Source organism: Manis pentadactyla, chromosome 10, assembly GCF_030020395.1.
Source record: "Manis pentadactyla isolate mManPen7 chromosome 10, mManPen7.hap1, whole genome shotgun sequence".
Taxonomy (NCBI): domain Eukaryota; kingdom Metazoa; phylum Chordata; class Mammalia; order Pholidota; family Manidae; genus Manis; species Manis pentadactyla.
In genome coordinates this window covers 114786401-114800904 of record NC_080028.1, presented here as the reverse complement: position 1 = coordinate 114800904, position 14504 = coordinate 114786401, and the positions used below count along the sequence as shown (strand labels likewise).

General features: G+C 38.3%; 1 protein-coding gene across 2 annotated transcripts in view; it reads right to left on the bottom strand.

Annotated features, from left to right (window-relative positions):
* Positions 1 to 14504, bottom strand: part of METTL25 (methyltransferase like 25) — a 115460-nt gene that overhangs the window by 73096 nt on the left and 27860 nt on the right. For both annotated transcript variants that reach the window (XM_036890028.2, XM_036890029.2), the window contains exon 5: positions 5278 to 5425. In XM_036890028.2, coding sequence (XP_036745923.2) covers positions 5278 to 5425 — 148 coding nt within the window. The remainder of the gene's footprint in view (positions 1 to 5277; positions 5426 to 14504) is intronic.

Genomic DNA, 14504 nt, shown 5'->3' with positions numbered 1-14504 from the left:
TGCTTTTCTTCTGCCTGCTACTTCTATAACTTTTCTTCTTCCTTCCTAATTACAACCCTTAAATAGAATTCATGCCTCATATCAAATTTACCAAGTATCATAATTCTTCCAAGTGGTAAAGATACCTCACGACAAATGCTGGGCATAGAAGCCACAGGGCATAAATATGCAAAGAAGTACAAAGCTAACCTTTTCAAACAATAAGGCTTCTCTCTCACTTACCAACTTAACATTTCCCTGTATGGCCCCGGAAGATGACTGGTTAGCCAGAGACGGGTAAGGTTCCTCAAGGGAGGAACAACCTAAGACAGGCACATTCACAGGGGGGCCATCAGGTGAGAAATTGGGGATCAACAGAGGTGAGGCTTAGAACCTCACCCCCCCTGTTCTGAGAGAAATCTTCTGCATACGTGGATGTTTTATTGCCCTTGTCTAGCTTGGATTAACACATAGTCTACAGGCACACACCTGATCATCTACATTTGCTCTCTTACAACACTAAACTATGTTTTCTACCTTTATCTTGTATCTACCTACCACTTCAGCATTTTATTAAAAATAACAATAATAAAGAGAGAAATGTGGTATCCACATATAAAGCAAGTATAAAAATCAAATGAGTATTCATATTTGAACTGACTGTTTATAGTTCATAATGCATGAGCAAAACCAAAAGTTTCTGTGATGACTGCCCTTGTACTGTTCACCATGTAACTTATTCACTATGTAAGAATTTGTTCTCCATGTAAGAATTTGTTCGTTATGCTTCAGAAGATTGGAGACTGACGAAAATTAGGCTTGGGGTGGATTAATGATTGTGCATTGAGCATTGACTCCCCTATACAGAATTTTATTGTTGTTAACAACCATTTGATCAATAAATATGAGAGATGCCCTCACAAAAAAAAAAAAAAAAAAAAGTACACACTTCCAATTGTAAAATAAATAAGTAACCGGGATGTAATGTGTAGCATAAGGAATATAGTCAAAACATTGTAACAACTTGGTATGGTGATAGCTGGTACCTAGAATTATCATGTATGCAAATGTTGAATCACTGTGTTGTACCCCTGAAACTAATGTAATACTGTGTGTCAACTATCCTTCAATAGAAAATAATTATCTACAAAAAAAAAAAAAAAAAAAAGAAACCACTTTCTTTGTTCATCTCTAAGAAGCAGCTCCTCATCCATTAAAGTGTTATCATGAGATGGCAGCAGTTCAGGCACACCCTTAGGCTCCATTGGTAATTTCAATATCGTGCTCTTTGCACCACATCTGCAGTTACTTTCTCCACTGAAGTCTTGATCCCCTGAAAGTCATGCATGAGGGCTGGACATGCATAACTTCTTCCAAACTCCCGTTCATGTTGATATTTTATCCTATGAATCATGAATATTCTCTGTTATCTAGAATGGTGAATCCTTTCCAAAAGGTTTCCCCCTTACCTTGTCCAGATCCAGCAGAGGAATCGCTCTCTCTGGTAGCTGTAGCCTTATGAAAAGTATTTCCTCAAGAATAAGACTTGAAAGTTGAAGTTACTCCATGGGCTGCAGAATGGATGTGGTGTCAGCAGGCAGGGAAACAGTATTAGTCTTGTTGAACATCTCCATCAGACCTCTTGGGTAATCAGGTGCACTGTCAATGCAGTAGTAATCTTTCGAAAGAAGGACTCTTTTTATCTGAGCAGTAGGTCTCAATAGTAGACTTAAGATATTCAGTAAAGCATGTTGTGAACAGATGTGCTGCCATCCAGGATTTGTTGTTCCATTTCTACAATATCAGTGGAGTGGATTTAGCATAATTCTTAAGGATTTTTGGAATGGTAAACGAGCATTAGCTTTGACCTAAAGTCACTTGCTCTATTACAAAAGAGAAGTCAGTCCTTTGAAGCTTTGAAGTTCGGCATTGACTCCTCTCTAGCTCTGAAAGTCCTAGATGGCATCTTCTTCCTACAGAAAGGCTGTTTTGAAAATCTGTTGTTCAGTGTAGCCACTTTTACTAATGATCTTAGTTAGGTCGCCTGGATCACTTGCCACAGCTTCCATGCCAGCACTTGCTGGCGTACCTTGCACTTTTACATAACAGACGTGCCTTTTTCCTTATGTTAGTTCCTTAGTTTCCCACGAGCCAACCTCTGCTAGCTTCAAACCTTTCTTCTGCAGCTTCCTCACCTCTCGCAGCCTTCACAGAACTGAAGAGAGTTAGGGCCTTGGTCTGGATTAGGCTTTGCTTAAGGGAATTTTGTGGCTGCTTCGATCTGCTATCCAAACCACTAAAACTTTCTCCATCTCAGCAATAAGGCTGCTTTGCTTTCTTATCATGCTGTGTTCATGGGAGTAAGCACATTTAGTTTCCTTCAAGAACTTTTCCTTTCCACTTACAATTTCACTAACTATGGCACAAGAGGCCTGACTTATGGCCTGTCTTGGCTTTCGGCATGCCTTGCTCACTGAGCCTAATCATTTCTAGCTTTTCATTGAATATGAGAGATGTGTGACCCCTCCTTTCATTTGAACACTTAGAGGAAATTGTAGGGTTAATAACTGGCCTGATTTCAACATTGTTCTCTCCCAGGGAGGAGGGAGGCCTAAGGAGAGTGAGAGACACAGAGGAACAGCTGTGGATGGAGCAGTTTGAACACATACAACACTTAGGAATTAAGTTTGCTGTTTTACATGGATACAGTTTGTGAAGCTCCAAAACAATTACCATAGTAACATCAAAGATCACTGATTTCAGATCACCATAAAAAACATAAAAATAATGAAAAAGTTTAAAATATTGTGAGAATTACCCCACCGTACACAGAGACACAAAGTGAACAAATGCTCTTGGAAAAATGGTGCCACTAGACTTGTTCAACACAGGGTTGCCACAAACCTCAATTTGTAAAAATACAGTTATCCGTGAAGTGCAGAAAGATGAAGCTCAATGTAACAAGGTATGTCTGTATTTGGTTCACTAAAAGTATTAGAATATAGAGTGTGTATGTATGTGTGTACATTGTTTTTTCTGTAAAGATACAAAAAAACCAAAAATATGGGCTTGGGGAATTAACTTTCCTTTTAATTTTTAAAATCTTTCCATGTAACTTGAATTTCCTATTCTAAATGATTTTTTACAAATAAAAAACTTTAAGTTACTAACAGGGATTATCTGGTTCCTGGGATTAAGGACTATTTTTTACATCCCTTGAGAGTAAAGATGATATCTCATACATTTTAAAATCACCATTGCTTAGCACAGTGTGGAACATTTGGCATCCAATGAATGTTTTTTAAGCTAAACTGAACTCTGATTGGCATCTATTTGAGTTTCTTTTTTCCCAAAGTATTGACTTTTTATGAGCCCCTCCCCCATCTCCTTTTATGATCAATAAAGTACCAAAACCACACCTACACTACAAGTTTTGATTTAAATGTAAGTTAGGGAATAAACATCCTAAGCCAACCAGCTCTGGAGATCATTCTAGAGGGAGAGTCAGGTATGGAAAAATATGGGTGTGACAAATAATAGAGTACACTGCCAAAAGAGAGGCTCCTATCCATGGTGAGAAATACCGAGATTAGGTCTGAGATCTGATGAGACAGAGCAATGGCCCCAAGGGTCCAACAGGACGAGAGATGGCAGCCTTAAGAAGGAACTGCTTGACAAGGGGAGGGAGGCCCTTTGGAAAGTGAAGGCATCTTTGGGGGCAGGAAGATAAAGTGAAAGGAGGAAGCAGGCCCCTGAAATTAAAGATCTTACACTAGATGACAGTACCTCTAAAGTGAAACATGCATCAAGTGTCTACACCTACCCTAACTGAGCCAATTATTAAAGAAATCCCATTTCTTTGTATGTACAGAACAGGAAGCTTTTGAATAAAGAACCAAATCTCCCCCACATAGAATCACATGCCGTTGCTGACCCAGGAAAACACTACACATTTAATATTTTAAAAGCTTTATAAAGCTCTGATTAAAGATTTTTTTCTTCATTTCATTTAGGAAAGATACACAAAAACACTGCAAAATAATGTAAATATTTGAGCACCTAATTTACATAATTAATTTTTTTCGATTTTTAAGTTCACTTTTCCCCCAAATTCTTATGTTGAAAATCTTTGTATTCAGAGAAAAGTTATAAATAATGGCATGACAAACATATATTCTCCACCTAAATTTAACTATTACTAACTTTGTGCAATTTGATTTCTTTCTCTCACTCAGTGTATCACTATGTAGTCACAACTTTATTTTTGGACCACCCTTCTTAAAGGATACTTTTTAAAACTTTGACATAAAAGAATTCAAATTCGATTACCTTTATTTCACAAAAACCTTCATCAGTTCTAAGGATGACTAGTCAAATTTCAGCAGAATTATACAGTCATAAAATTCTTACCTCTTGGGCATGACTAAATTAACAAAAGTTTCATATATGTCTGAGTTTTAAAACTGAGATAAAGAGCAAACAATGCCATCCATAATGCACACAGCTTCCTGATCTAAAAATACTTAGTATGGACACTGGATGTAGCAAACTCACAGACTGCATCCAGCAATAAAGACTTAATTAGACTAAGAGAAAAGCGAACTGCTAATATTAATAGACTAAATAACCATCAAATCTGAGCTAGCAGTTTTGAAACCATACCTTATGGAGAGAGAGAACATATAAAATGGATCAAAGAGAGGAATTTCAGGAATGTTCTGGATGAAGGGCTGTGGGGTGCTTTAAATCCTGTCAACATACTCTGTACTTTGCTCTTCTGGCTCCTGATTCGCAGGCCAGGGAGTAAGTCTGAATGCAACTGCAGTTTGCACCTTTCTAAAATTACAGTATGTTGCCTCTTCAAAATACTGTAAGGAGCTTTTTGTCTGAAAAATATCAATACTCCTTAGTACATGGGAAAGGCGTGGAAATGAAAGTAAATCTTGAAACTCTATATTCATGATGAAAATAACTGAGTTTTACCATCTTAGTACATGTATGTTTTACAAGTGTTTTTAAACTAAAGTTCCTAAAATACACCACGAAAGACTTTCAAATATTTACGTTTTTCAGCATTCATTAAGACCATCTTATGACCAAAGAAACTGTGCTAAAAATACATACAGTGACAGGGCATCAAACTTCATTTAATGTCACATTAAAACTGAAGAATATCAGATGTTATCCCAAATGTTAAATCAAAACAGCAATACTTTCAGCAACAAAAAAAACAGAGAGAGAGAGAAAGTACCCCTTGTGCTCAAACAATAGGAGTATGAGGTATGGAGAACTTCGTACCTTCACGTGGGGTTTCAAACTCTTCAGATAAGAGGTGATAACAGCAACCTATGCTGCAAAGTCCCCTGGCCTCAGACTTGGAAGCAAATATTCGCAGAGTACTTGGAGCAAGATCACCACAAGTATGCAGACCTACCATCAAACAGTCCTTTAAAAATGAGAAGAAAAAAATTAATTTCGGCAATTAAAAGGAGGGCTTAAAAAAAAAAAATTTAACGTGAAGATTTTAAATGTTCATTAGAGTATGTGGACCTTTTTAAAATAAAATGTTCTACCTGGAAGGTAGTGTATGCTTTTTATATTCATAACAAACAATTATTTCCTTTATAGACAAAATAACTGTGATCTTGAATCACAATTGACATAATTCTGAGTTGATTTTCTAGTGGTTTTTGGTTACTTAACCATATGAGTTTTCTCTGATCTCTTTTACAACCAACATTTGCTACAACAACTAGCCAAAGTAAAGGTTGGAACGATGAAATGTAGCATTACTAGGACAAACTTGTGATTTGAGACACACTTACACCTTATTATGCAATTTTTAACATTCTTCACACATTGCCCATCAAAACTTGTAAGACATTATAAAAAACAAATAAGTGTTGCTAAGCTGGCATTTCTACTCTAGCACCAAAAAAATATACTTAGTTCATCCATTACATTAAATATGGCAATATTAAGTTCAATAAAAAGGTTGTTTTAAATTTTGTAATACAAATTTTACATAAAAATTCTCCTGATTCTTTTTTTTTTTTTTTTTAGATAATTATTTTTTATTGAAGGGTAGTTGACGCACAGTATTACATTACATTAGTTTCAAGTGTACAAACACAGTGATAAAACATTTATATACCTAATTCTAGGTTCCAGCTATCACCCTACCAAGCTGTTACAATATCTTGACTATATTCCTTATGCTATACATTTCATCCCGGTTACTTATTTATTTTACCATTGGAACTCTGTCCTTTTTTTTTTTTTGTGAGGGCATCTCTCATATTTATTGATCAAATGGTTGTTAACAACAATAAAATTCTGTATAGGGGAGTCAATGCTCAATGCACAATCATTAATCAACCCCAAGCCTAATTTTCATCAGTCTCCAATCTTCTGAGGCATAACAAACAAGTTCTTACATGGAGAACAAATTCTTACATAATGAATAAGTTACATAGTGAACAGTACAAGGGCAGTCACCACAGAAACTTTCGGTTTTGCTCATGCATTGTGAACTATAAACAGTCAGTTCAAATATGAATACTCATTTGGTTTTTATACTTGATTTATATGTGGATACCACATTTCTCTCTTTATTATTGTTATTTTTAATAAAATGCTGAAGTGGTAGGTAGATACAAGATAAAGGTAGAAAACATAGTTTAGTGTTGTAAGAGAGCAAATGTAGATGATCAGGTGTGTGCCTGTAGACTATGTGTTAATCCCAGCTAGACAAGGGCAATAAAACATCCACGTATGCAGAAGATTTCTCTCAGAACGGGGGGGTGAGGTTCTAAGCCTCACCTCTGTTGATCCCCAATTTCTCACCTGATGACCCCTCTGCGACTGTGCCTGTCTTAGGTTGTTCCTCCCTTGAGGAATCTTACCCGTCTCTGGCTAACCAGTCATCTTCCGGGGCCATACAGGGAAATGTAAAGTTGCTAAGTGAGAGAGAAGCCTTATTGTTTGAAATGGTTAGCTTTTTGTTTCTTTGCATATTTATGCCCTGTAGCTTCTATGCCCAGCATTTGTCTTGAGGTATCTTTACCACTTGGAAGAATTATGATACTCGGTAAATTTGATATGAGGCACGAATTCTATTTAAGGGTTGTAATTAGGAAGGAAGAAGAAAAGCTATAGAAGTAGCAGGCGGCAGAAAACCTGGGAAGATTGATTATTTCTTTGACATATCTTCTTGTAGAGTAACTTCAGCATGTATAGGTTTTAAGCTACTACTTAAATTGAGCACACACATTAACATAATAGGAGTATAGTTACATAACCAAAGCATATCTGTAATTACCAGCCATCTCCAGTGAAACCAAGAAAACCAGTTAGGCACCTTAGGCATTTGTGAAAACTTATCTATGATATGGTGGATATTGTCCAACTGAACTTGAACAGTCTGAGAGAAATCAGACAAATTAAAACAACCCATTCCTGGGGAATGTTCACATCCCTTATGTTCTTTTAACAGTAAATAGTCTGTAGTTGTAATATTTTGAAGCGCTACAATTTGCACTTCTCCTAATTCTTGGTTGAGTTCCAACAGTGTAGATCCAGTCAAATTTGTTGTTTCACTGTATGCACAGGCCAGCTTAGATATCTCCTTCCTCATTCCCATGGCAAGTTCAGGAGCTGGTGGGATGAGTGCATCTACAGCTGTAGCAGTGCGTGGATCTTTGTTGGGATTTCTTGATGACCATCTTCTGTCATGAGTCTTCCAGAGAGTGCTGATGTTGGAAGTTCTCTTTCATATCGTATCTTAGTTCATTTTCAGGGTAGCCCAATTAGGCTTTGATTTCTGTATAAACGCAAACAGACCCTTTGCCTACACTTGTATATTCCCTTTATACCCTTGTGTAGAACTCATTGGAGGTTACCACACAGGAACAGTCCTTTTTTTTTGTTTGTTTGTTTTGTTTTGTTTTGTTTTTGGTATCACTATTCTACACTTACATGACGAATATTATGTTTACTAGGCTCTCCCCTATATCAGGTCTCCCCTATAAACCCCTTTACAATCACTGTCCATCAGCATAGCAAAATGTTGTAGAATCACTACTTGCCTTCTCTGTGTTGTACAGCCCTCACTTTTCTCCTACCCCCCATGCATGTTAATCTTAATACCCCCCTACTTGTCCCCCCCCTTATCCCTCCCTACCCACCCATCCTCCCCAGTCCCTTTCCCTTTGGTACCTGTTAGTCCATTCTTGAGTTCTGTGATTCTGCTGCTGTTTTGTTCCTTCAGTTTTTCCTTTGTTCTTATACTCCACAGATGAGTGAAATCCTTTGGTATTTCTCTTTCTCCGCTTGGCTTGTTTCACTGAGCATAATACCCTCCAGCTCCATCCATGTTGCTGCAAATGGTTGGATTTGCCCTTTTCTTATGGCTGAGTAGTATTCCATTGTGTATATGTACCACTTCTTCTTTATCCATTCATCTATCGATGGACATTTAGGTTGCTTCCAATTCTTGGCTATTGTAAATAGTGCTGCGATAAACATAGGGGTGCACTGATCTTTCTCATACTTGATTGCTGCGTTCTTAGGGTAAATTCCTAGGAGTGCAATTCCTGGATCAAATGGTAAGTCTGTTTTGAGCATTTTGATGTACCTCCATACTGCTTTCCACAATGGTTGAACTAACTTACATTCCCACCAGCAGTGTAGGAGGGTTCCCCTTTCTCCACAGCCTCGCCAACATTTGTTGTTGTTTGTCTTTTGGATGGCAGCCATCCTTACTGGTGTGAGGTGATACCTCATTGTAGTTTTAATTTGCATTTCTCTGATAATTAGCGATGTGGAGCATCTTTTCATGTGTCTGTTGGCCATCTGTATTTCTTTTTTGGAGAACTGTCTGTTCAGTTCCTCTGCTCATTTTTTAATTGGGTTATTTGTTTTTTGTTTGTTGAGGCGTGTGAGCTCTTTATATATTCTGGACGTCAAGCCTTTATCGGATGTGTCATTTTCAAATATATTCTCCCATACTGTAGGGATCCTTTTTGTTCTACTGATGGTGTCTTTTGCTGTACAGAAGCTTTTCAGCTTAATATAGTTCCACTTACTCATTTATGCTGTTGTTTTCCTTGCCTGGGGAGATATGTTCAAGAAGAGGTCACTCATGTTTATGTCTAAGAGGTTTTTGCCTATGTTTTCTTCCAAGAGTTTAATGGTTTCATGACTTACATTCAGGTCTTTGATACATTTTGAGTTTACTTTTGTATATGGGGTTAGACAATGGTCCAGTTTCATTCTCCTACATGTAGCTGTCCAGTTTTGCCAGCACCACCTGTTGAAGAGACTGTCATTTTGCCATTGAATGTCCATGGCTCCTTTATCAAATATTAATTGACCATATATGTCTGGATTAATGTCTGGATTCTCTAGTTTGTTCCATTGGTCTGTGCCTCTGCTCTTGTGCCAGTACCAAATTGTCTTGATTACTATGGCTTTATAGTAGAGCTTGAAGTTGGGGAGTGAGATGCCCCCTACTTTATTCTTCTTTCTCAGGATTGCTTTGGCTATTCGGGGTCTTTGGTGTTTCCATATGAATTTTTGAATTATTTGTTCCAGTTCATTGAGGAATGTTGCTGGTAGTTTCATAGGGATTGCATCAAATCTGTATATTGCTTTGGGCAGGATGGCCATTTTGATGATATTAATTCTTCCTAGCCATGAGCATGGGATGAGTTTCCACCTGTTAGTGTCCCCTTTAATTTCTCTTAAGAGTGACTTGTAGTTTTCAGAGTATAAGTCTTTCACTTCTTTGGTTAGGTTTATTCCTAGGTATTTTTTTTTTTTTGATGCAATTGTGAATGGAGTTGTTTTCCTGATTTCTCTTTCTGTTGGTTCATTGTTAGTGTATAGGAATGCCACAGATTTCTGTGTGTTGATTTTGTATCCTGCAACTTTGCTGTATTCCGATATCAGTTCTAGTAGTTTTGGGGTGGAGTCTTTAGGGTTTTTTATGTACAGTATCATGTCATCTGCAAACAGTGACAGTTTAACTTCTTCTTTACCAATCTGGATTCCTTGTATTTCTTTGTTTTGTCTGATTGCCATGGCTAGGACCTCCAGTACTATATTAAATAACAGTGGAGAGAGTGGGCACCCCTGTCTAGTTCCCGATCTCAGAGGAAATGCTTTCAGCTTCTCACTGTTCAATATAATGTTGGCTGTGGGTTTATCATAGATGGCCTTTATTATGTTGAGGTACTTGCCCTCTATTCCCATTTTGCTGAGAGTTTTTATCATGAATGGATGTTGAACTTTGTCAAATGCTTTTTCAGCATCTATGGAGATGATCATGTGGTTTTTGTCTCTCTTTTTGTTGATGTGGTGGATGATGTTGATGGACTTTCGAATGTTGTAAAATCCTTGCATCCCTGGGATGAATCCCACTTGGTCATGGTGTAGGATTCTTTTGATGTATTTTTGAATTCGGTTTGCTAATATTTTGTTGAGTATTTTTGCATCTACGTTCATCAGGGATATTGGTCTGTAGTTTTCTTTTTTGGTGGGGTCTTTGCCCGGTTTTGGTATTAGGGTGATGTTAGCTTCATAGAATGAGTTTGGGAGTATCCCCTCCTCCTCTATTTTTTGGAAAACTTTAAGGAGAATGGGTATTATGTCTTCCCTGTATGTCTGATAAAATTCCGAGGTAAATCCATCTGGCCCGGGGGTTTTGTTCTTTGGTAGTTTTTTGATTACCGCTTCAATTTCATTGCTGGTAATTGGTCTGTTTAGATTTTCTGTTTCTTCCTGGGTCAATCTTGGAAGGTTGTATTTTTCTAGGAAGTTGTCCATTTCTCCTAGGTTTCCCAGCTTGTTAGCATATAGGTTTTCATAGTATTCTCCAATAATTCTTTGTATTTCTGTGGGGTCCGTTGTAATTTTTCCTTTCTCGTTACTGATACTGTTGATTTGTGTTGACTCTCTTTTCTTCTTAATAAGTCTGGCTATAGGCTTATCTATTTTGTTTATTTTCTCGAAGAACCAGCTCTTGGTTTCATTGATTTTTGCTATCGTTTTATTCTTCTCAATTTTATTTATTTCTTCTCTGATCTTTATTATGTCCCTCCTTCTGCTGACCTTAGGCCTCATCTGTTCTTCTTTTTCCATTTTGGATAATTGTGACATTAGACCATTCATTTGGGATTGCTCTTCCTTTTTTAAATATCCTTGGATTGCTATATACTTTCCTCTTAAGACTGCTTTTGCTGTGTCCCATAGAAGTTGGGGCTTAGTGTTGTTGTTGTCATTTGTTTCCATATATTGCTGGATCTCCATTTTGATTTGGTCATTGATCCATTGATTATTTAGGAGCGTGTTGTGAAGCCTCCATGTGTTTGTGAGCCTCTTTGCTTTCTTTGTACAGTTTATTTCTAGTTTTATGCCTTTGTGGTCTGAAAAGTTGGTTGGTAGGATTTCAATCTTTTGGAATTTTCTGAGGCTCTTTTTGTGGCCTAGTATGTGGTCTATTCTGGAGAATGTTCCATGTGCACTTGAGAAGAATGTTTATCCTGTTGCTTTTGGATGTAGAGTTCTATAGATGTCTATTAGGTCCATCTGCTCTACTGTGTTTTTCAGTGCTTCCGTGTCCTTACTTATTTTCTGCCCAGTGGATCTATCCTTTGGGGTGAGTGGTGTGTTGAAGTCTCCTAGAATGAATGCATTGCAGTCTATATCCCCCTTTAGTTCTGTTAGTATTTGTTTCACATATGCTGGTGCTCCTGTGTTGAGTGCATATATATTTAGAATGGTTATATCCTCTTGTTTGACTGAGCCCTTTATCATTATGTAGTGTCCTTCTCTATCTCTTGTTACTTTCTTTGTTTTGAAGTCTATTTTGTCTGATATTAGTACTGCAACCCCTGCTTTCTTCTCTCTGTTGTTTGCTTGAAATATGTTTTTCCATCCCTTCACTTTTAGTCTGTACATGTCTTTGGGTTTGAGGTGAGTTTCTTGTAAGCAGCATATAGATGGGTCTTGCTTTTTTATCCATTCTGTTACTCTCTGTCTTTTGATTGGTGCATTCAATCCATTAACATTTAGGGTGACTATTGAAAGATATGTACTTATTGCCATTGCAGGCTTTAAATTCGTGTTTAACAAAGGTTCAAGGTTAGCCTCTTTAATATCTTACTGCCTAACTTAGCTCCCTTATTGAGCTGTTATATACACTGTCTGGAGATTCTTTTCTTCTCTCCCTTCTTGTTCCTCCTCCTCGATTCTTCATATGTTGGGTGTTTTGTGCTGTGCTCTTTCTAGGAGTGCTCCCATCTAGAGCAGTCCCTGTAAGATGTTCTGTAGAGGTGGTTTGTGGAAAGCAAATTCCCTCAGCTTTTGCTTGTCTGGGAATTGTTTAATCCCACTGTCATATTTGAATGATAGTCGTGCTGGATACAGTATCCTTGGTTCAAGGCCCTTCTGTTTCATTGTATTAAATATATCATGCCATTCTCTTCTGGCCTGTAGGGTTTCTGTTGAGAAATCTGATGTTAGCCTGATGGGTTTTCCTTTACAGGTGACCTTTTTCTCTCTAGCTGCCTTTAACACTCTTTCCTTGTCCTTGATCTTTGCCATTTTATTTATTATGTGTCTTGGTGTTGTCCTTCTTGGATCCTTTCTGTTGGGGGTTCTGTGTATTTCCGTGGTCTGTTCGATTATTTCCTCCCCCAGTTTGGGGAAGTTTTCAGCAATTATTTCTTCTAAGATACTTTCCATCTCTTTTCCTCTCTCTTCTTCTTCTGGGACCCCTATAATACGGATATTGTTCCTTTTGGATTGGTCACACAGTTCTCTTAATATTGTTTCATTCCTGGAGATCCTTTTGTCTCTCTCTATGTCAGCTTCTATGCGTTCCTGTTCTCTGATTTCAATTCCATCAATGGCCTCTTGCATTCTATCCATTCTGCTTATAAACCCTTCCAGAGTTTGTTTCATTTCTTCAATCTCCTTTCTGGCATCTGTGATCTCCCTCCGGACTTCATCCCATTTCTCTTGCGTATTTCTCTGCATCTCTGTCAGCATGTTTATGATTCTTATTTTGAATTCTTTTTCAGGAAGACTGGTTAGGTCTGTCTCCTTCTCTGGTGTTGTCTCTGTGATCTTTGTCTGCCTGTAGCTTTGCCTTTTCATGGTGATAGGAATAGTTTGCAGAGCTGGGATGAGTGACAGCTGGAAGGACTTCCTTTCTTGTTGGTTTGTGGCCCTCCTCTCCCGCTTCGTGAGTTGCTGGGTTCTCTCAGGTGCGGATGTGGTCTGGATATTGTCCTGTGTCCTCTGGTCTTTATTCTAGGAAGGCTTGTCTTTGTTATATTTTCATAGATATATGTTGTTTTGGGAGGAGATTTCCGCTGCTCTACTCACGCCGCCATCTTCCGCCCCTCCCTATGTTTCTTATAATTACCCAAAGCCTAATTTAAATGTATATACATACGAAATGGGTACACATGCATACACTCATGGAATCTTGATCAATATACCAAGTTAAAGTCTTCAGTGCCATAATTTCCTCATCTATAAAGAAAGGTGTGAATAAAATGAAGGTTCCTGTGGTCAGGATTCTCCCCTGGCCCTGGTCAGCTTGCTCACTACACACGTGTGGGCAATACGTTACTACTGACTCTATATACAGAGCTCCACACAGTGCTCTGGGCGACACAGTGGCACGGCTGCAAGGCTGCCAGGAGAGCAGAGACTGGAGTGGAGGCAGCACCAAGGACAGAGGCCCAGAAGCTGGCTGTGCAGGCTGAGAGGCCCAGAGGCAGAGACCGGCTTGCTGTGTGCAGACTCGCTCTGAGTGGATGGGATTTTAGTGATTGACCTACCACCGTGGAAATAAAGTTGGGTATAACCATTTCACCCCAAGAATGTTTTACTGTCATTTCTTTGGTCACACTGAATCCATAGTGAACTTGCCCAGCGTTGAAACCCACTGGTAAGACAGGAGGATAATAGTACCTCACCTCAATGCGTTATTGCAAGACTTAAATAAGTTAATACAGGTATGTGACTTAGTACAATGTCTGGCACACAAAATTCAGCAACTATTTTCTTCTTGCCTGAGGGTTTCGGCTCTGGGCAAGTTCACTATGGATTCAGTGAGACTGAAAAATGACAACAGGACTGAACGTTCTGTGGGTAAGAGGGTTTATACTTGGCTTTATTCTCATGGCAGTAGGTCAAGCACTAGAATTACTGCATCCAGCAGCCTGCAGGTCTCTAATCCTCCTCCTTTATGTAAAATTTGTTTTATATAGAGAGCTCCTCCCAGAGCACTGGGCAGAGCTCTATATATATATATATAGTGACTCAGTCAATAGTAGCTCATTGCCTATGGGTGTGGAAGCAGTAGCCTAGCAGGACGTCAATTACATCATCAAGTAGTTTAGGGTCAGGTGAGGATCCTGGCCATAGGAACTGCAATTTTCCCCACATCATCATCATCATGTTATCATAAATTTAAAATAATAGGCATATTAAGTTGTGAATCAAGTATA